This window comes from Prionailurus bengalensis, chromosome B3, assembly GCF_016509475.1.
Source record: "Prionailurus bengalensis isolate Pbe53 chromosome B3, Fcat_Pben_1.1_paternal_pri, whole genome shotgun sequence".
Taxonomy (NCBI): domain Eukaryota; kingdom Metazoa; phylum Chordata; class Mammalia; order Carnivora; family Felidae; genus Prionailurus; species Prionailurus bengalensis.
The window spans coordinates 101,352,093-101,375,911 of record NC_057355.1 but is presented as its reverse complement, the minus strand read 5'-3'; the positions used below and the strand labels follow the sequence as shown (position 1 = coordinate 101,375,911).

Sequence of the window (23,819 nt, the reverse complement as noted above, 5' to 3'; positions counted from 1 at the left end):
AAAAATGCTCAGGACCAGATGGCTTCCCTGGCAAATTCTGCAAACATTAAAAGAGCACCAATTCTTCATAAACTCTCCAAAAAACTAAAAGAGGAAGGAAGACTTCTCAACTCATTCGTTGAGGCCAGTATTGTCCTAATACCAAAATCAGACAGATATCATAAGGAAAAAAACCTTACAGATCAGTATCCCTTATGAATACAAATAACTATTCTTTATGGACCCAAAAATTCTCAACACAGTACTAGCAAACTGAATCCACCAACATGTAAAGAAGATTATACCTTATGACTGATTGGGATTCATCCTAGGAATGCAAAATTGATTCAACATATTTTTAAAAATAAATCAAGGGTAATACACCACACTAATAGAGCAAAGGGGAACAAAAACATCATGTGGTTTTTGATGCAGAAAAGGCATTGACAAAATTTAACACCCTTTCTTAATGAAAACACTCAGGAGAGTAGAGAGAGAAGGGAATTTCTTCCCTCTGGTAAAAGGCATCTACAAGCCCATGGCTAATATTGCACTCTAACAATGAATCAGTGAAAGCTTTTCCTCAAGATCAGCAATGAGACAGGGATGTCACCTCCCAATTCTGATCAACATTGTACTGGAGGTTTCACCCAGGGCAATTAGGCAAGTAAAAGAAATAATAAAAGAGATCCAGATTAGAAAGGAAGAAATAAAATGATCTCTGCAGATAACATGATCTTAAATAGAGAAAATCCTAGGGAATCTATACACGCACACACACACACACACACACACACACACACACACAAACTGTTACAGCTAACAAATGAACTCAGCAAAGTTACAGAATACAAGATCAATATGCAAAAATCAATTGTATTTATATACTAGCAGTGAACAATCTGGAAATTAAGAAAGCATTTCTAGGGGTGTCTGGCTAGCTCAGTTTGAAGAGCATGTAACTCTTGATCTCAGGGTCATAAGTTTGGGCCCCATGTTGGGGTTGAGTTTACTTTTTTTTTTTTTTTAAAGAAAACATTTCCGTTTATTACAGTATCAAAAAGAAAAAAAGAATAACCTACTTAGGAATAAGTTTAGCAAAAGAAGTGTAAGTTTTGTACACTGAAAACTGTAGTACACCATTGAAAGAAATAAAAGAAGACCTAAGTAAATGAAAACAACCTACGTTTCTGGATTAGAAGATTTAATATTGTTAAGATGGCAATACTTACCACATTCCTATTAAAGTCCTACCTGTCTTTTATGCAGAAATTGACAAGCTGATTCTAAAATCCACATGGAATGTTTTCACTCTTATGTGGATCCTGAGAAACTTAACAGAAGACCATGGGGAAGGGGAAGGGAAAAAAAAAGTTATAGAGAGGGAAGGAGGCAAACCATCAGAGACTCTTAAAAACAGAATAAACTAAGGGTTGATGGGGGGTAGGAGGGAGGGGAAAGTGGGTGATGGGCACTGAGGAGGGCACCTGGGTATTATATGGAAACCAATTTGACAATAAATTTCATGTAATCAATCAATCAATAAATAAATAAGTAAAATCCACATGGAAATGCAAGGAACCCAGAGTAGCCAAAACAATCTTAAAAAAAAAAAAAAGATGGAGGACTAACACTTCCCAGTTTCATAAATTGCTACAAAGCAAGATGAATGGATTAGAATCAGAGTTGGACTGATTTTCAGCAAGAGTGCCAAAACAATTCATTGATGAAAGAATAACCTTTTAACCGATGGTGCTAGGACCCTGGATATATATCTGCAGAAGAATGAAATTAAACCCTACCTCACATGTATACAAAAGTTAATTCAAAATTAATCAAAGCCCAAATATAAGAGCCATAACTATAAAACTCTTAAAACTTAGGAGTATATCTTTGTGACCTTGGATTAGGCAATGGTTCCTGAGATACAACATCAAAAGTAGAAGCCACAGAGGAGAAAAGAGAAATTGGACTTTGGCAAAAGTTAAAACTTTTGTTCTTCAAAGGACATTATCAAGAAAGTGAAGACGATCCACAGAATGGGAGAAAATATTTGCAAATCATAATCTGAGAAGGATCTGGTATCTAGGATATATATAAAGAACTTTTGCAGTTAAAAAAACCTAAATTTTTAAAATAGGTAAAGGATCTGAATAAACATTTGTCCAAAGAAAATATACCAATGGCCCATAAGCACATAAAAAGATGTTCAAAATCCTTAAGTATTAGGGAGATGCAGTTCATAACCACAAAGAGATGTTATGTCACTCTATACCTGCTAAGTTGACTCTTATCAAATAGTTGGAAAATAACAAGTATTAGTGAAGATGTGGAAAAATTAGACTCTCCTATGTTGCTGTTGGGATTGTAAAATAGTATAATTGCCTTGGAAAATAGTTTGGCACCTCTTCAAGAATTTAAATGTAGAGTTAGCATACAGGCCAGCAATTCCACCCCTAGGTATATACCCAAAAGAATTGAAAATATATCTACACAAAACCCTTTTAAAGAATATTCATAGGAGCATTATTCATAACAGCCAAAAAATTAGAAACAATCCAAACGTTCCAATGCAAATGGATAAACAAAAGCATATTCATACAGTGGAATATTATTCACCTATAAAAAGCAGTGAAGTACTGATTCACAATAAACGTGGGTGAACCTTGAAACGTTATGATGAGTGCAAGAAGCCAGACACAAAAGGCCACATATGTATGATTCCATTTATATGAAATACCCAGAATAGGCAGATCCATAAAGACAGAAAGTGGATTCGTGATTGCCAGGGCCTAGGGAGAGGAAATATGGGAAGGTGACTGCTATGGCTACATTATTTCTTTTGCAGGTGATGTAAGTTCTGAAATTAGATAATAGCGGTGATTGCACAACTCTATGAACAAACCAAAAAGCCACTTGATTGTTCAGAAGGAAAAACTAGGGAGGTCGTGTCAAAAGGACACCAGAAGCCAACTTGAAGAGATTTACTGATCAAAAAAGGAGACAATTTGAGCATCCATAAGAATAATAACTACAGTGGATTGAAACACTCCACTTCAAATATGTTTAAGTGTATGAGTTAGTAAATATGTCAAAAAATATAGAAGCTAAGAACTCAGTATTTTGAAAATTGTTAATAGAAGATAAGAATTAACTATTCATCCTTCACTTTCTCATTTCATACAGAAACTATTTGGTTGTATTCCAAAGCAACCAAATATTTGATGTGAAGAAATTTCTCTTTCTAGAATTATAAGCTTTACAAACAAATAAGGAGTGATGGAACCATAATAAATAAATGAATCTAAGCAGGGATCATCATAACTGCTAGCTTCACCAGAAAGAGACAAACACAGATGTATGCACCTATGGAGTAGTAGTCTTGCCAAAATAGTAGAACTTTCATCTGATCAAGCCCCTATATCTCACTAACAAGAGACAGGAAGTAGAGGACAAAGAACATGTTAAATACCATGGGGATACAGTCATTAAAAATCAGACTCTGAGGAACTCTGCAGGACAAAAATAAATTACAAAACAAAAAAAAAGTGGGGGGAGGGGGGGAGAAGAACCTGTAGATTAAAAGACACTTAAGAGATATACCTGCCAATTACAGTGCATGGACTATAAAGTAGTCCCCCCCCCCCCCGCACCAACCCCCACCCTTATCTGCAGTTGCACCCTCTCTGATGTCAGTTATCTGGGGTCCACTGCAGTCTGGAAGCAGATGATAGTAGCCTAATGCTGTGTCACGATGTATGTGTCATTCACCTCACTTCATGTCACCTCGTAGGCATTTTAGCATCTCATATATCGTGGCAAGAAGAAGAAGGATGAATGCAATGCAATAAGATTTTGAGAGCCCACATTCATATAACTTTTATTACACTGTGTTGTTATAATTGTTTTTTATTATTGTTATTAAACGTTCACTGTGCCTAATTTATAAATTAAACTTGTCATAGGTGTGTATGTATAGGAGAAATCAATATATATAGGGTTCAGTACTATCTTCAGTTTCATGCATCCACTGGGGGTCTTGGAATATATCCCCACATGTAAAGGGGGGACTGTTGTATTTGGAGCTCAATTAAAATGTAAAAATATATTTTATGTTATAAAATAATATAGTCTAACTGGGAAAATGGAACTGCTAAACTACATATTTGCTGAAATTAAAGAATTGTTCAAAGTTTTGGTATGATTGGGCCACCTAGGTGGCTCAGTCAGTTAAGCCTCCGACTCTTGATTTTGACTCGGGTCATTGACCTCACAGTGTGTGAGTCGGAGCCCCACGTCCAGCTCCAAGCTAGTGGTGCTGGTGGTGCAGAGCCTGCTTGGGATCTTCTTTCTTTCTCTCTCAAAAAGAAATAAACTTTAAAAAAATTAGTTTTTGGGGGGGGTGCCTGGGTGGCTCATTTGGTGAAGTGTCCCACTTCAGCTCAGGTAATGATCTCATGGTTCATGGGTTCGAGCCTCGCATCGGGCTCTGTATTGACTGTGCAGAGCCTGGAGTCTGCTTTGGATTCTATGTCTCCCTCTCTCTCTGCCCCTTCCCCCCACCCCACTCTCTGTCTCTCTCTCTCTCTCTCTCTCTCTCTCTCTCAAAAATAAATAAACATTTTTAAAAAGTTTTGGTATGATAATAGTACAGAATAGGTTGTTTTCCTTATGTTTTAGAAATAGATACTAAACAGTTTACAGATGAAATGATGTGATATCTGGGATTTCCTTTAAAATATTATGGGGGAAGGGCACTGCTATAAAGAGTTAGTGTGAGGGATTTGGGGAAATAATAGAACTATATCTTAATTGTGGTGATGCTAACCACAAAATCTATACAACTGATACCAAAAGGGGAAAAAAGTCAACTTTGCTGTATCTGAATTTTGAAAATAAAATTTAAAAATTCATATTATAGGGAGAATGAGTGGAGAAATAGATGAAATAAGACAGGCCATGACTTGACAATATTTGGGGCAGGGTGATGGCACAGGGTGGATTTGTTGCACTTTCTGTCTACTGAAGATTAATATATATAATTATTTAGAATATAATGTGAAAGCTTGTAATACTTGAAATCACTGATGACAAATTTAGGGAAATATCTTTGAAATGAGGGATTCCTAGTATTGTGAAATACTGCACAGTGTAACAATAATTAAAATATAATTGGACAAAGTTAGCAAGTAGAAGTTGTATGGTTAAAGATATTTTATACCATATAAATACATATGAGAAGTTACTCTGATAACATTTTGTTTTGTTTTGTTTTTAGGATGAGAGAAGCTGCAAGAAAAATAGAAGAAAGGCATTTTTCCAACCATGCAACACATGTTGAATTTCTGCCTGTTGAGTGGCGGTCAAAACTTACTCTTGATGGAGGTACAGTTTCTTTAAAAATTAAATGATTTAGTCAGTGGCAACAAAGTTGCTCATTGGAAACAAAGAGCCTTTCATTAAGTTGTCTTGAGTATACTCTTTGTTCTAGATTATTAACATAAAATCCATTGATTTTTAAAATAATTATATTGACATGTTGATTTCACAGCACAGTTTTCACCCCTGCCCTCTGTGGATTGGGGGGGTGGGGGGGGAGCACGTGGGAGGAACAAAATGTCTAAAGGTTTTGATAGAAAGTGATTTGTCAACACTAAAAATATTTGTCCACGGTTCCATATGAGCTTACATTTTCTTTCTAATAATTTTCTTTTCCTATATTTGGAAGATAAAAATCTCAGGTTTTTTGTGTTCTTTTGTGGTTCTTGCATTCCTCAGGCTGGTGAATTGTTATAATCTAGCATAGAGAATTATACAATGTTTGTTTAATTAAAAATCATTTTTGTTTGCTTCCTTTAAGAGCTGTTATCCAAAATATGCATCTTCCTCTACACAGAGTTATGACTGTGTTTTAATATTTTAATATTTAAACCATTAGAGTAGCATGTTTCAGTCGATGATTTGCATAATCTGGAAAATGAGTTGTACTAGACATGATGTCAGCTGCTTTTGTGGAGCTTTGCATGTGTGCATAGCACTCCACAGGGCATTTTACATGGAGTATCTCATTGAATTTTCTCATAAACAAATGAAATATACCTAGTTTGTTTTCTCTACGGATAAGGAAACTGAAACTCATTAAAAGGTAAGTGAATCTAACTAAGAATGACAGGCAGGATCTAGGTCTGTATGATACCAGAGCCTTGTTGTCACAGTACCAAACTGCCTCCCTGGATGATCTCCAAGGATTCTTCCAAGACTGTGATTCTGTCTCATAGTCAGTTAGGAATGTCACTTATAAACCAAAATGGCATCCAAACTTGTAATGAGTTAAAAAAAAAAAAAAATGCTAGTGACTAAAGAAGCCTTCTCAGCAGCAGGAGCACATATGTAAAGTTCTAGTGTAATAACACTATCTTTTGGGCTTTTCCCATTTACCCAGATGAATTTCTGAGTCTGCTCAGGGATGTAGACAACACAGATGAATGAACACTTAATAAAACTCAAATTTGTAATTTTCTGTTAGATTTAAACTACTGTGTTAGTATCTCTAAGGCATTGTGCTGAGTGAAAGAAGCTAAAGGAAAAACACTACTGTCTCTCTCTATTCTCAAAACTGCTGGTGCCAAAAGTGTGGAGGTTTTTCCCTATACCAACCATTTCTCCCAGTTCTGGGTGTCCTGCAATTTAACTCAGTTCTGCCACAGACTCCCCAAAGAGACAGCAGTCAGGTTAAGGACTCAAGGCCACAAGACTGACTACCCCTCCCACCCTGCTTCAGAGGCAGTCACACATTCCAGGTTGGCATTCGTACTTCGGACTGACTGGCTATAAATTGAGGAAGGGGGATCCCGTGGGGGATCCCATGACCCCATCCTGAGGTTCAGTAATTTACTAGAATGACTCACAAAACTCACAGAAGCATTTGTTTGCATTTACTAGCTTAAAACGCATGTACTGGTTTGAAGGGTATTATAGAGGATACACTGAAAAGCTAGATGAAGAGCTGCACAGGCAGGGTAAGGTATGGGGAAGGGGTGTGGCGATTTCATATCCTGTCTGAGTGCACCACCCTTCCAGTATCTCCATGTGTTTGCCAATCCAGAGGCTCCCCGAACCCTGTTGTTTGGTTTTTATGAGGGTTCCGTTATGTAGATGTAATTGATTAAATCGTTGGCGATTGACCTCAATCTCAAGCCCCTCCTTTATGGAGGTCGGGATGAGGCAGAAAGTTTAACCTCTAATGACATAGTTGGTTCCTCTGGCAATCAGCCCCCATCCTTCAAGGGTTGCCTTATTAGCATAAACTCAGGTATGGTTGAAAGAGGCTTATTATGAATAATAAAAGAATTTCTTTCACCCATCACTCAGGAAATTATATGGGTTTTAGTAACCCTGTGGCAAGAACCAGGGACAAAGATCAAACATATGTTTCTTATTACAGTTGACTCTTAAACAATATGGAGGCTAGTTAGGGGCATTGACCCCTCCACTCACATAGTCAAAAATTTGTGTATAACTTTTGACTTCTCAAAAACTCAACTACTAATGGCCTACTGTTGACCAGAAGGCTTACCGATAACATAGTCAATCAACACATATTTTATGTTACGTGTATTACATTCTGTATTCTTATAATTAAGCTAGAAAAAAGAAATTGTTGGGGTACCTGGGTGGCTCAATTGGTTGAGCATCTGACTCTTGATTTTGGCTCAGGTCAAGCCCCATGTCGGGCTCTGCACTGAGCATGGAGCCTGCTTAAGCTTCTCCCTGTCTCCCTCTGCCCCCCTCCTACATGTGCTTTTTCTCTCTAAAAAAAAAAAAAGGAGAGAAAGGAAAAAAATGTTATTTCGGAAATGATAAGGAAAAGAAAATGCACTTATAGTAAGTACTGTGCTGTATTTATTGAAAAGGATCCATGTATGAATGGACCTGCACAGTTCAAACCCTTGTTGTCTGGGGCCAGCTGTGTATCACGATATTATAGCAGTCAAGCTCAAAGATTACATAATTTGCGCTTCCACTTATGTGACATACTGGAAGAGACAAAATTATGGAAACAGAACTGATTTGTGGTCACAGGGTTTAGGGGAGGGTTTTAATTTAAAGGGCAGCTTTTTAGGGTGATGGGAACAGTTCTGTATCCTGATCAAGGTGCTAGTTATGCAAAACTATATATGCATTAAAACTCAGAGTCAATTTTACTGTTTGTAGATTTAAAAATATTGATAAGGAGGACTTACCTACAATAAACATCATTGTCCTCATTGGTATTGAAGGGCTAAAAACATTTCTTTTAAATCAGGAATAAGCTAAGGATGTCTATTCTTATAACAGCTCCTCAACTGAAAGGCATAACCAGTCAATAAGATAAGGAAAAGAAATAATAGTTTTAAGGAATGGAAAAGATCTGTTTTCCTTTGCGGGTCTTATGGTTGTATACACAGAATACACAAAAGAATTTGCAGAAAAAATGAAATTAATAAGATAGTTTACAAGGCTGTGAAATAAAAGCTCTATATGTGAAAACAGCTGCATTTCTATATCCCAGCAGACTATTTGAAATAGCATAACAATATAAGGTTCCTAGAAATCTAATAAAATATGTATATTTATATTTAAAATGAAAAAAAACTGTTAAAAGATATTCAGTACAGCTTAAATATGTACAACGATCATTTTCATAGATTGGATGATTCAGTATCCTAGAGATGTTAATTCTCCCAAACTAACCTATAGATTCTATGCAATGCCAATCAAAATCCCAGTAGAGTTTCACAAAACTCAACAAGCTGATCCTAAAATTATTGTAGAAGATCAAAGGCCCAAAAGTAGCAAGATACAGAACAAGAGGATAGAGAGGGTGTCATGTCCTGGTAGATAACCGAACTATTTTTCTACTTTTGTATTTAAGACAATTTAGATTGGCAGAAGGGTAAGCCAACAGATCAGTGCACCAGACTAGATACCCCTAGTTTGTGCTTAGGATCTGCGCTTAGTTTGCAAACCTGATGTATGACAGAGACGGCCTTGGAGATCACTGGTAAAGGGTGGCCTGTTCCATAAATGGTGCTTGGTAACCAGTTGTCCTATGGGGGAAAAAAATGAAAATGATCCCTACCTCACATTTCAGATAGATCAAACACATAATTTATGAAAGCTAAGACTTTAAAATGTATTAGAAAAAATATATGGGAGAATATGTTGTGTTTTTTTTCATTTTTTTTTTTTTAACGTTTATTTATTTTTGAGACAGAGAGAGACATAGCATGAACGGGGGAGGGTGAGAGAGAGAGGGAGACACAGAATCCAAAGCAGCCTCCGGGCTCTGAGCGGTCAGCACAGAGCCCGACACGGGGCTCGAACTCATGAACAGTGAGATCATGACCTGAGCTGAAGTCAGATGCTCAACCAACTGAGCCACCCAGGCGCCCCGAGAATGTGTTCTTAAACAAAACACAAAAACACAACTATAAAGTAGCATGGATAAATTTGATTAGATTGAAATTAAGAACTTCTTTTTCTCAAAAGATACCATTAAAAGTAAGGCAAGCCACAAATGGAAAAGATGTTGCAACAGAACAACAGATATAACCACCAAAGCTTTAATATCCAGAATAAAGAACAAGAAACTCAAATGGATATTGATAGGCAGACGCACTCACACACACACACACACACACACACACACACACACACACGTGGATATATATGTGTGTGTGTGTGTGTGTTTTAAAATTTTTTTTTTCAACGTTTTTTATTTATTTTTGGGACAGAGAGAGACAGAGCATGAACGGGGGAGGGGCAGAGAGAGAGGGAGACACAGAATCGGAAACAGGCTCCAGGCTCCGAGCCATCCCCCCAGAGCCTGACGCGGGGCTCGAACTCGCGGACCGCGAGATCGTGACCTGGCTGAAGTCGGACGCTTAACCGACTGCGCCACCCAGGCGCCCCTGTGTGTGTGTGTTTTAAATACATATTTTTATATAATAAAAAAGTGCATCCCTCTAGTAATCAAGGACATGCAATTTAAAACCACAATGAAATATCTTTAAATACCCATCAGGCAAAAATTTATGAAAGTGACAATACCAAATATTGATAAGGATGTTCAGCATTGACATTTATCATTGACTATTGGTGGGAGTATGAATTGGTGCAATCACTTTGGAAGATGGTTTGACATATTCTTATCTTGTTGACTGTGCATGTGCCCTGTGACTGCAGTTTCACCCCTCGGTGTATATATCCTAAAGAAACTCCCATACATGTGCACAAGGAGACATTTACAACAGTGTTATTAGGAGCATAATTTATATTAGCAAAAAACTAAAAATAACTCAGATGTCTTCAAAGGAAAATGGGTACATTGTTATGTGTGTAGTGCTGTACAACAGTGAAAATGAGGGGATTACAGCTATCTGGCTCAACATCAGTGAATCTCAGAAACATAGTATTCGGGGTGAAACAAACAATGGACAGTAGGTTAATTTATATAGTGTTCCGAAACAGACAAAATGAAATCAAATATTTAGTCTCTGCTAGCCAATGCTACAGAATTGGCTAAAATTATTAATGAACATGTAGGAAATCTGTAAAGAAAAGTAAGGAGTGTAATCAACACAAACTTATTTTATTTCATTTTATTGTATTTTTAGAGAGAGAGCATGTGAGCTGGGGGAAGGGCAGAGGGAAAGAGAGAGACTTTAAGCAAGCTGTTCACTCAGCGCAGAACCCAACACAGGGCTCGATCCCGTGACCCTGGGGTCATGACCTTAGCCAAAATCAAGAGTCAGACGCTCAACGAACGGAGCCATCCAGGTGGCTCAACACAAACTTCTTATTGGTGGTTATTTTGAGAGGAAGGGGCATTTGATCATTTAGGGATATACTGTGGGTTTTAGAAGTACTGGCAATATTCTTAAGCTAGGTGGCAGAAACATGTTTTCCCATATATAAATTACTCTTTCAGTTGCACAAAAATATTAAATATCTTCTTCATATGCATGTGTATTGCCCACTACAAACTTTTTTTGGAAATGCATTAAAATGACATTTAAACTTTTCATATCAGCACGGTAGTCACATCTTTCACTTTTACAATTTAAAAATGGGCACAGGCTGTAAAATAGGTAGTGCAATCCATATCCTTTATGTCTTTGAAAAGACTTCTGGCTTTTGCCTGAATCCTTGTCTTCCAGTCATTATTAGATTGTATTAAAGTAGGGAATAAATAAAAATCAATGCAGTGAGAAACTGGAAGATAAAAATATAAGCCTTCTGCTGCCCACCTTGCGCTTTCATATTATGATATTCATCCAGGTATAGTGATTCTTTATATTTCTATAAGAAGTGCAAAGTTTTCTTCACTTTGTTAGGCATTTAATAGAATAATCTTCCCAAAGTAGAATTTCCACAAGTTAGCTGTAATTGCACTACAATTTATGTAACTTTTTTTTTTAATAAATTATCCCAACTTAATCTTGTTTATTGCGGAGGCCCGTTGCTGATTTGCCTTTGTGCATATTTGTAATTTGGCAGCTCCTGCCCACAGCACCTTTGGTTCACTGAAGATAGATACATGTACAGTGTAGGCAAACTTTTTAATTTGTTGCTGGTTTGTCACCAGTGGCTCTAGGCATTCCATATGGGTATTGCCAGGCCAAGGTGTGGAGGCCAAAGAAGGAGAAGAGAAAGGAAACAGGAAAAGAGGTATAGAAAGAGTGAGGTCATGTCTCTTAACACTTGTTACAAGAATAGAGATGGCCTGGTTTTGCTCTGGGTACCCCTGAATGTCATGCAAAAGCCAGTACGTAGGAAAAAATGGTAAATCTTTATAGATTTGATAATGGTTTTCATCCTTAATGTTCCTCTTCTTCCCACGTCCCCTTTTGTCTTTTACTGGTTTTTTCGCCGGGGGCGGGGGGGGGGGATAGGTGGGGGCAGGGGATTGCAACATTTTGCAAGAAAGGAAAGTTCATTAGATCCAAAGCTACTCTTGAATATTTTTCTTTGAGACTTTTTTTTTTTTTTAATCAACATACAGTGCAATACTGGTTTCAGGAGCAGAATTCAGTGATTCACCACTTACATACAACTCCCGGCTCTCATCACAATAAGTGCCCTTCTTAATACTCATCACCCATCTAGCCCATCTCCCATCCACCTCCCTCCATCAACCCTCAGTTTGTTTTTGTTAAGAGTATCTTGAGGTTTGTTTCCCTCTCTTCTTTTTCCTCCTTTCCCATATGCTCATTTGTTTTGTTTCTTAAATTCCACATATGAGTGAAATCATATGGTATTTGTCTTTCTCTGATTGACTTATTTCACTTAGCATGATACATTCTAGCTCCATCCACATCGTTACAAATGGCAAGATTTCATTCTTTTGATGGCTGAGTAATATGCCATTGTATATGTCTACCTCATCTTCTTTGTCCACTCATCAGTCAGTGGACATTTGAGCTCTCTCCATAGTTAGGCTATTGTTGATAACGCTGCTATAAACAGTGGGGTGTATATACCCCTTTGAATCTGTATTTTTGTATCCTTTGGGTAAATACCTAATAGTGCAATTACTGGATTGTAGGGTAGTTCTATTTTTGTTTTTTTGAGGAAATTCCATACTGTTCTCCAAACCACTCTTGAACACTTAAACATGAACTTAAAGACTTATTGTTTCAGAGAATGTAATTTTTTTCATATTTTTCCCTAAAACAAAGATCTTCTGTAAATTTTTTTTTTTTTAATTTGTAGACACTGTTGATTCCATTACTCCTGACAAAGTACGCGGTTTAAGGGATATGTTGAACAGCAGTGCAATGGACATAATGTATTATACTAGCCCACTTTATAGAGATGAAGTAAGTATCATGATTGTCTTGTTGCTGTTGGGTATCTTTTAGAGTGTTAGTGCATGTGTCCTGAATTTGAAATTTTTATGCACTTTTTTTTTTTACAAGCAAATGAGCATTTACAGGAATCCATTAATCTACAAATAGCCTGTATTAGTGAATTTGATTGTCTTCAACACATTGGGAAGCCCTTAATACCTGAAAGTAATAGATAGGTTAGAAAATAGCTCTTTGAAAAATATCACTTTTCATAAATCTGATTAATTGTATCTATAATTATTATGCTCACAAAAGAGTTTTAGACATTTAGAAATTTCCTTCAAGTTTTTTGTGTGTAATAGACTTGCTTTTATTGTGTCATTTGCATGTGGATTCATTTAGTTCTTAAATAGTAATGTTGCTTATGCATCACAAAAATAACCCTGAGAGGTATAAGAGTAAAAGTTTATTCAGAGGGATGAGAGATCCTCTACTGAATACATTTTGTCACTTTATTGATATGAGAAAAAGAATTGTTTCATAGGAATAACCTTGTTAATTACCTAGCTTGTGTTATCTTGTCTAATCCTCATTAAAACCCTATGAGGTAGATATAATTAATATCTTCATTTGAAAGATGAGAAAACGGGTACAAGGAGTAGTTACTAGTACAGCTCTCTGTGCTGCTCCAAGCCAATTCATTTCTGATTTTGTTCATTCAGAGCCATACCTGATTCATTCAGGATATCCCTTGCACATCTACAGAAATATGTTTGGTTAATCGCCGAAGAACCTCCTTCTCTTTGGGCTGCCATCCCCTTAGGATTTTTCGCCATTCCTCTTTCTGGATCCCCTCTTTCTGTATCCCCTGTATCTCTACCAGTACAGAGTAGTCTGCCACGATCTGATAACAGTAAAAGAAACTATTCTGGACCTCATTCTAACCCAACAAGGAAGGCCTGGTTCATGAAGTACAGAATTTACCTGTTGGTAGTCCTTTATAGTATATGGTGAGTGTTGTTAAATATGTCCTAAAGGTTAAGAAATTGAATTATAGTATTGCAAGTGAAACTAGTTAGTGGGGAAAGAAAGGAAAGAGGATGGCTGAAAGCATATAACACACACACACACACACTCAGATGCCATGGCTATACCTTATACACACAGATATATGGTTGGTAGTATTCCTAAGAAGGTATCCAGAATGTTTAAGGGTAAAATGTGCTGAGGCATGTCCCCCAAAACTAATAATAAGAGTTTTGTAAAAAGATTTAGGTTGACATTGATAACAAGAAAAACTAGAAAAAGTATCAGACTCAAAGCTCTGAACGTTAGTTAGTGATGATGGAGAAAGTAGTCACTTTCTAATTTACACTTACACCTTCAAAAATAGTTATCCTTTGAATGGAGTTTAGTAAAACAGATATTCGGTAGAAAGAGGGAACTGATGACTGAAATAAATGGAGAACGCTCAGCGTTTTAAATTAGTCTGTCCTTTAATCCAGTTGAATTTTGCAGAAAAGCTCTAAAGAACTTGTGGCTGAGTTTCACCAGTCCTGAGCAATGTTTCCCAAACATCCTTAAGTAGAACAGTTACTTGGGGTACTCATTAAAAATACAGCCGACAAACAGCCTCATGGGGCTCATTGGAATTGAGGGTATTAATGTGAATTAGTGATTTTGAACATATTGGGATATGTAGAGATATCTATATATTTAAGTGGATATATGTACATATGCATGCAAATATTTCCCACCTGTGTGCATTGAAAGGGCCACAAAGTAAAGACACCCCAATCCAATGAGTACACCTAGCACCCAGACCTTTGTCTCCAATACTGTTAATACCCTCTCAGAAGAACTAGTGTTCCTAAGGGAAATGGCTGATTCCAGGACTGAGGCAGGATTGGTAAGGGTCGAAGCTGGAACTGCTTGTCATGACAGGAAAATGCTTGAAAGAATGATGGGGCAGGTCACAAGGACACAGGAGCCAAATTAAAGAAGCAGATCCCCACTGGCCAAATCTGGAACAATTTGAGCACCAAAATAATTAAGGAATTATCATTACTTATTATTAGGAATTAGGAATAGTTTTAATATAGAATTATAAGGATAATATAAGGAGTTATAAATCACTGCAAAATTCATAATCCATTTCGATTACAAATAGATAAATAAGCAGGGGAGAAAGCTTCTCTGCTTACTGTAAATGCCAAGGGCTTTCTGAAAAATGTGGAGGGCACGCTGGAGGAAGACCCTCATTTTGCATTTGTTGTGGTAGGATCAGATACAAGAGGCTTGGGCAGGATTCATCAATGGATGCTAAATTGAGGGTATAATTTTGATGAGGGACAGGATATTTGCATAGTCTTAAAGTGTATCCTCACAGACTGCTTATTAGCTAAAAAAAAAAAAAAAAAAGAACAGATATACAGTAGAGAAATTAGGCAGTACCTTTACTGGGTGTTACTGAGGGACACTCAGAGGATATAGCATCATTTATGCAGTACTCCAATCATTAGGAAACCTCAAGCAAACACAAAATAAGGAAGTTCAAATAAAGTAGGAATGGGACTAGGTCCTTTTTAAATGTAAATATCATGAAAGACAAAGAATCCTTATGGAAAATGTTCCAGATTAAAGGAGGCTAAAGAGACATGGTGGCTAAAGACAGCATCTCATCCTAGACCATAACTTGTACTGGCTGGGGGAAAATGCTGCCAAGTGTATTATTATTAAATCATGTGACAGAATGTGAATGGTAGATCAGATTAGTTGAAATGTTATATCAAAGTAAATTTATTTTTTTAAGTTTATTTATTTATTTTGAGATAGAGCCGGGGAGGGGCAGAGAGAGAGAGAGAGGGGAAGAGAGAATCCCAAGCAGGCTCTGAGCTATCAGCACAGAGCCCAGTGTGAGGCTCAGTCTCACAAACCATGAAATCATGACCTGAGCCAAGAACAAGAGCAGACACTTAACCAACTGAGCCACCCAGGTTCCCCTCAAAGTAAGTTTATGAAGTTGATTGCTACACTCTGAGTATGGAAGAGAATATTCCTAGTCTTAGGAAATATACCCTGGAGTATTTAGAGATAAAGGACCATGACATAATATATCCTCACATGGTTTGCAAAACCACATGGTTCACAAAAAAAATGTATGCACATGTGTGTGCTACAAAAGCAAACAGAAGGAACAATAAAGCAAACAGGATAAGATGCCAGCAATAGGTAAATCTTGGGTAAAGGATTTATGGATGATCTTTATCCTTTTTTTTCTTTTTTTGCCACATTTGATAAATTTGAAATTATTTCCAGGTAGAAAGTTAAAAAAAGGAAACCAAAAAAAAAAAAATGGTTTCCAAGGTCCCCTCCCTGGAGATTCTGATTCAGAGGGTCTGACATAGAGCTTATGAATTTGTGTTAAGACAGTTCCCCAAGTGGTACCATCAGGGAAATTTGGGAAACCTTGCTTAAGGTATCATGAAGAACAAAGGAAAACTCTGTGAGAAGCAGGCCAAAATTGTTCTTAATTTTAAAAAAGGAAAGCAAATTCTGCAAATCAAAGCCCATTTAGCACAAGGTTGACATTAGCCAATATTCTAGAATAAATTATTTTTAAGCAGTTTGTGTTTCCTTAGGGATAAATAACAGTGATAATCTTAATGATTATCTCTTGCCTGGTGAATGAACCTTGTTTGGTTTATTTATTTGATAGGCATATGAAAGAGCTTTTTTTTCCCTTCCTCTCAGCCTTTGGGGTTAAATGGATGCACAGTCAAAAACTGCCACTTAACTAGCTGTGTGACCTTAGATCAAATTTCTCACTTTCTCAGCTTCCTCACTTATAAAATGGACACAAGATACATACCTGATAAAGGTCGTCATGAAGATTAAAGGTGTAATGTATATAAAGTTCCCAGTACAATTCTCAAGTTGTGATTAATTATATATCTGTCTTTATGTATTTCAAGGGTTCCCATTTAAGAAAAAAAAAAAAAGAATAGACTTACTCTGTTAACTCTAGAAAGTGAATAAAGATCAGTGATAGAAAATATGGAAAGGAACATGTTTGTTTACTAATGAAGAACTTTTTAAGTAACTAAAGCTGCTTTAAAAAAAAATAGAAATGTCTCAAGGAAAAAAATTGTAAGTAATGTGATAGATTTTAAACTTTTTTTTTAACATTTATTTTTGAGAGACATAGACAGAATACGAGTGGGGGAGGGGCAGAGAAAAGGAGACACAGAATCTGAAGCAGGCTCCAGGCTCCAAGCTGTCAGCACAGAGCCTGACGTGGGGCTTGAACCCACGAACCGTGAAATCATGACTTGAGCCGAAGTCGGGCACTTAACCGACTGAACCACCCAGGTGTCCCTGATAGATTTTAAACCTAAGGGGTGCCTAGGTGGCTCAGTCAGTTGGGCATCCGACTTCAGCTCAGGTCATGAACTTACAGTTTGTGGTTTCGAGCTCCACATCAGGCTCTGTGCAGACAGCTCAGAGCCTGAAGCCTACTTCAGATTCCGTGTCTCCCTCTCTCTCTGCCCTTACCCTGCTCATGCTCTGTCTCTCTCTCTCTCTCAAAAATAAATAAACATCAAAAAAAAAAAAACTTAAGACTTATTTATAGTGATCTTTTGTAATATATACATGTATCAAATCATTGTCATATACCTTAAGCTTATACAATATTGTATGTCAATTCTATCACAATAAACTGGAAAAAAGTTTTCAAAAACTAGAAGTGTCCACTTTAGAGTGGAGATCCTCCCTGGGGTAGATGGTGAGTGACTTATCAGGGATGCCACTGAGGGGACTCCTACCTTCAGAGCAGTTTAAATTAGATCATCTCTTAGTTCCCTTTTCATGGGAGATTGTGAGAGATGCTCATGGGAGGGACCTAATTAGTGATTGCACCAATAGTCATTAAAAAGCCATGCTTCAGGAAACAGTTTTGTGTATCAATTACTACTTCTCAGGTTATACTATCCAAGGACCAATTAAAAAAAAAAAAGGAAACTAATCCAGACTTCAGAGACATCATCAGAGACCTTTTGGCCCTTACTTTGACCCTGAATAAAGTATCATGAAAAATCCAGAGAGAAATATATATCTTATGTACATCTGAACTCTCTTCTCAATGACTTTTAAAAGTGAAAAATTACAAAGAGAATAGTCGTGGCCATATCATTAAAATTTCCTGAAGCAGAGAGAAGAACAAAGGACTAATTATATTTTTCAGTCAGACTATATATGTGTGGATTCTCTCTTGAAACTGCTGGCTTTTTCTTTTTGGGTTGATTTTCTTAATAAATTTTAACTTGTAAGCAGCAGTTATGAGAATTAAAAACTCTTAAGCTTTTGAAAAGCCATCCGTTGCCTACTGTGTTAAAGGTTAGCTGACTTGATTAGATAATATTGTAGAACTAATAAAATTAATACCATAGGGTATATCATTAATCTTGGTTCATATGTCTCAAATGAATATACTTGGTCACTAAGAGATCATAGCTGGGAGAATGTAATTGGATCAGTGAGGAAAGGGGGGGAAGAAAAAAACCCTAATTAGAGTAGACTTTTTGGACACATCATAGACGTGGATTTCTCCTTTTGCTGCTGACTGGATGATTTATAAAAGCATTTAAACACAACTGTTTAAAACTTTGCTTTCAAAATCATAATGTTTTGAAACACAAACATTCCCGTGTATGTAAACTATAGGAAAAGATTAAAATTGCTACCATATCTAGATATGTTCTAATAAGGAAACACAAAGACCACTTCTATTCAAGTGTATGATTATTAGAACAGATGAAAGATGAAAGCATCAGCTCTTCAGAATTGTCCATTCCGTGTTTCATTTCACGGTGAAACATTTTAAGGTCAAATAACTTTCTCTGCCTCAGATAGTTACACTTGTTTTTAGTTACGCATACATGATTGCTGAAACATTGGGTATGGTGAGAAATGCTTTAAATTTTTTGATATGAAATAGGTTATTCACTGGTAGAGATACTGATAGATCTTTTTATTTTAATGGGGGGATGGTATTTTAAAAACAAAAGGATTGGGTACCTTTTGTCAGAATACTTAAGGATGTATCTTTTAGTGTTTCTAGACTTGCCTGGGGTGAGGCTTAAAATCAAGGGCTTCAAATGTAAAAACTATTAACAAATGTTGCTTTTGAAGGAATTTTATTTTATCTAAACATTAGCTTTTTCTGTACTTCCTATCATCTAGATTGTAAATCAAGAAAATTACAAGTTTTAAGGGTTACTTGGTATTATCAAAGCCAAGTCCAAAGCATTACATTATAGCCCCCTTTGAGGAGAGCCCTATAAATTTCATATCACACTGCATACTCTTTAAACTATATTGGCTGGAATTACCTACAACCCATGTCTTAGAAGGGTTTTATATGCATTTGCCACTAAGGCAGTAGTTCTTAAAATGTGGTGCCCAGAACTGCTCAGATACTTGAGAATGGAGCCTAGCAATCTGTATTTAACAAGCCCTCCACATGATGCTGGTGCACTTTGTTGGAGCTGGCTTTTCCCAAGACAGAAATTAAAACAACCAGTTAAAGTAAAACCTTTGCATTTGTCCCTAGAGAAAAGACAGCACATAGTGGCAACTCCTCCTCTCCTTCTCTTCCTTCATTGGCTAGATATATTTCATGACACCCAACACATGCTTTCAGTAGCTTTAAGCAGACCTTGGTATTGCATTGTAGAATTCTGCAGTGCCAACAATTAAGGGAGAACATCATGCCTTCATTCATGTCACTGCTAACCCTGCCATGCATGAATGCTCAAATGACTTAGAGGTTAATATCAGCAGGTAAAACATGTTCAGTAAAATCTAATAGAGGGTAGTGGCCTCTTGAGACAAAATAATAAAACTGAAAATGGAAGCAACACATAATGAATATTTGTATGTCAGAGTACCAGCTGGCATAGTAAGTACTGAAATGAGAAATTAAGTTAATATCAAGCAGGAAATTTATAATCAAAAAGTAGCAAGCAATGATAGGAAGAGGAGAGGACTACCTTATAACTGACGAGGGCCCAGTATGGGTTTGAGTAACATTTTTCTGACTTTATGGAATATTTCAGTTAATATTTGTTAGAGCTAAATTTCAAAGGAAGTAGTTTTACAAAGAAAAAATGACTTAAGATACTTCCCACATTGATAACCTTAAGCCTTAAAAAAAAAACCCGCCTTCCATCCACATAAAACAACTTTTTACTCGTATCTATATTGCCAACTCAATGGGAATTTTGGAATTTCAAGTGGATCAACAGTAGTTTTTTTTTTCAATTATACAATGGCCTTTGATTACATTACTCTTATCTAAACACATAATGTAATATATATAGTACATTAGCACACTTGTTATAAACTCAGATATTCTTTTTCTAACATTTACTATAGCTTAAACTATGAGGTGTAAAAATTTAGAATTGCATACGAGTAAGTTGCAATGAAGAAAAAATTTGAAGGAGCTCTTTGGAAATCTTACTGGAATCTGCACGGAATTTTTTTTTTTTTAATCTTTGGAACTGCTGGCTCATATAATTAGTATAAGCACTGTGAAAGGAGCTAGATGGGTGATATCTGCCTGTATTTTTTAGTGATGATACAGATTACGCATTATGTTTACTTTTCTTCATTTTCCGCAAGGTTTTGAAATACCTGAGTTCATTTTAATAACCTAGGTATATTTGGCCAGTAATGTCTATGTTTCTTTCTTAATGTATTTGAGTTTGGAGATAAAGTTTATAGCAAAGTCAGTGATTAATATGATAATGTTTTCTTATTTCAAACAGCTAGTTAAAGGCCTTCAGCAAGAGCTGAACCGATTATATTCCCTTTTCTGTTCTCGGAATCCAGACTTTGAAGAAAAAGGGGGTAAAGTCTCAATAGTGTCACATTCCTTGGGATGTGTAATCACTTATGACATAATGACTGGCTGGAATCCAGTTCGACTCTATGAACAGTTGCTACAGAAGGAAGAAGAGTTGCCTGATGAACGATGGATGAGCTATGAAGAACGACATCTACTGGATGAACTCTATATAACAAAGCGACGGTAAAATACCTTAGTCTCTTAAAAGAATTTTAAAAGTCTTCATGGAATTACTGGACTTCTTAGGAGAAAACTGTAAGATTTTCATGATAATATTTGGAGTACGGAGACTATTAGGTAACATGCCTAATCGGCGAGAGACAATTTTGTTAATTTTCATGCTAATTCCATGCATGTTCCAATAGCAGAAAATAAATTGCTTTGTCATCATCTTTTTCCTTCCATCTCTTCTTCAGAATTTGTTAGGAGTGAAATCTAAAACTTATTCCAAGCTGAGTCACTGTGCAGAATCCTTATTGAAAATGTTTACCAGTTTGTAATCCTTTGTAATTTTTACTAATCTTAGAGATGGGCCTTTGCCTTTCTTATTATTCTGAAAATAATTTTAAATCCCTTTTCTCCTTGGCAAATGAATTTTTGGCAGATTTATAATTATTTGATCACTTGTGGCCTTCCTGATACTACCTTATAATTCTTAATTACATTCCTGTCTTCATCGATAGTTACATCCTTTATCTTCTTTGTCCTCTTAATGCATCTCATCGATTCTAATAGAACAGTAAAAAGTCACTCATTTTGATAGTTAACATCATATGAAAACAACCAATGTAGTTGACCAAAAATTTTACTCAGAAAGCCTTGGATTTGTTTTAGTCTCATAAGTAGTTGTCTAAGGATTTTATTTAAAATATTATTAAGTACCATAGGCTAGATACATATATTTTGTAATGTCAAAATAATTGATAGTTTTGAAAGAAGGTATAAGCATGCTTCAGAGCAGCCATTTTTTGTTTTGTTTTGCTTTTTAATTTACCTCCAAGTTAGTTAACATATAGTGCAACAATGATTTCAGGAGCAGATTCCTTAATGCCCCTTACCCATTTAGCCCATCCCCCCTCCCACAACCCCTCTAGTAACCCTCTGTTCTCCATATTTAAGAGTCTCTTGTGTTTTGCCCCCCTTCCTGTTTTTATATTATTTTTGCTTCCCTTTCCTTCCCTTGTGTTCATCTGTTCTGTGTCTTAGAGTCCTCATATGAGTGAAGTCATATATTTGTCTTTCTCTGACTAATTTCGCTTAGCATAATACCCTCTAGCTCATCCATGTAGTTGTAAGTGTCAAGATTTCATTCTTTTTGATTGTCGAGTAATACTCCATTGTGTGTGTGTGTGTGTGTGTGTGTATACACACACACACACACACACACACACACACACACACATCTTCTTTATCTATTCATCCATGGATGGACATTTGAGCTCTTTCCATACTTTGGCTATTGTTGATCGTGCTGCTATAAACATTGGGGTGCGTATGTCCCTTTGAAACAGCACACCTGTATCCCTTGGATAAATACCTAGTAGTGCAGCTGCTGGGTCATAGGATAGTTCTATTTTTCGTTTTTTGAGGACCCTCCATACTGTTTTCCAGAGTGGCTGCACCAGCTTGCATTCCCACCAACAATGCAAAAGAGATCCTCTTTCTCCGCATCGTCGCCAACATCTGTTGTTGTCTGAGTTGTTGATGTTAGCCATTCTGACAGGTGTAAGGTGGTATCTCGTTGTGGTTTTGATTTGTATTTCCCTGATGATGAGTGATGTGGAGCATTTTTTCATGTGTTGGTTGGCCATCTGGATGTCTTCTTTGGAGAAGTGTCTATTCACATCTTTTGCCCATTTCTTCACTAGATTATTTGTTTTTTGGAAGTTGAGTTTCATAAGTTCTTTATAGATTTTGGATACTAACCCATTCTCCCATTCTGTCGGTTGCCTTTTAGTTTTGCTGATTGTTTCCTTCGCTGTGCAGAAGCTTTTTATTTTGATGAGGTCCCAGTAGTTCATTTTTGCTTTTGTTTCCCTTGCCTCTGGAGACATGTTTAGTAAGAAGTTGCTGCAGCCAAGATCAAAGAGGTTTTTGCCTGCTTTGTCCTCGAGGATTTTGATGACTTCCTCTTACATTTAGGTCTTTCATCCATTTTGAGTTTATTTTTGTGTATGGTGTAAGAAAGGGGTCCAGATTCATTTTTCTGCATGTCGCTGCCCTGTTTTCCCAGCACCACTTCCAAGCAGCCTTTTAGATATAAAATCCAGTAAAAAAATAATAATAAACAGGTTTAGAAAATGAGCTGCACCTTTAAAAAAAAAAAACAGAACCTTAGTTCCATTATTTATTAAATGTAAGTAGATACAAAACATAATAATGGGAAAAATTTGAAGTAACCCAAATGTTCATCAGCAGAGAAGGATTAATAAACTGTGGTTGATCTGTATGAAGGACAATTATACAGCTTTTACAAAGATTGAAGTAGATCAGGAGGCAATGAAATGAAAAGAGCTCCAAGATTCACTATTAAGTGTAGAAAAAAGAAGCATAGAACTGTGTATATGGTGCGAACATTTAGTGTGATTTTTTTTTTAAGGTCATATATATGTTTGTATTTGCCTCACATTTCCCTAAAGGATCCTCCCAAAAAGCTGTTAACAACAGCTATTATGAAGAGTAGGGCTACTTTTACTAATCATTTTATAAATGTTTATAGACTGTAGCAGGTGCATTTATCAAATACTGTCAACAGGGATTAATTTGAGGGATTGGATAATGGCTCATCATTTTCTTCTTTATACTTTAGTGAACTAGCGAGCATCTAATATTTATAAAATTGTGAATATAAATATTAGTACATTATCTCCTACTGCTTCCTAGACTGAGAGAAATAGAAGAACGGCTACATGGATTGAAGGCGTCATCCATGACACAAACACCTGCCTTAAAATTTAAGGTAAGGAAAGAGATAAGATTTCCATCATTTATCTCAATTTCTTTTCAAACATCATTTGAAGTGTGACAGTAGGATTCAAGTGAAACCTGAATTTTTCTTTCAAATGAATATATACTGAACACATACTGTGTGTTGG

The 23,819-nt window shown here is 36.4% G+C and overlaps 1 protein-coding gene across 9 annotated transcripts in view; it reads left to right on the top strand.

Annotated features, from left to right (window-relative positions):
- The window catches only part of DDHD1 (DDHD domain containing 1), a 109,900-nt gene that overhangs the window by 65,664 nt on the left and 20,417 nt on the right, over positions 1–23,819 (top strand). For all 9 annotated transcript variants that reach the window (XM_043556183.1, XM_043556185.1, XM_043556178.1 and 6 more), the window contains 4 exons: positions 5,258–5,364; positions 12,736–12,842; positions 20,645–20,907; positions 23,608–23,683. In XM_043556183.1, coding sequence (XP_043412118.1) covers positions 5,258–5,364; positions 12,736–12,842; positions 20,645–20,907; positions 23,608–23,683 — 553 coding nt within the window. The remainder of the gene's footprint in view (positions 1–5,257; positions 5,365–12,735; positions 12,843–20,644; positions 20,908–23,607; positions 23,684–23,819) is intronic.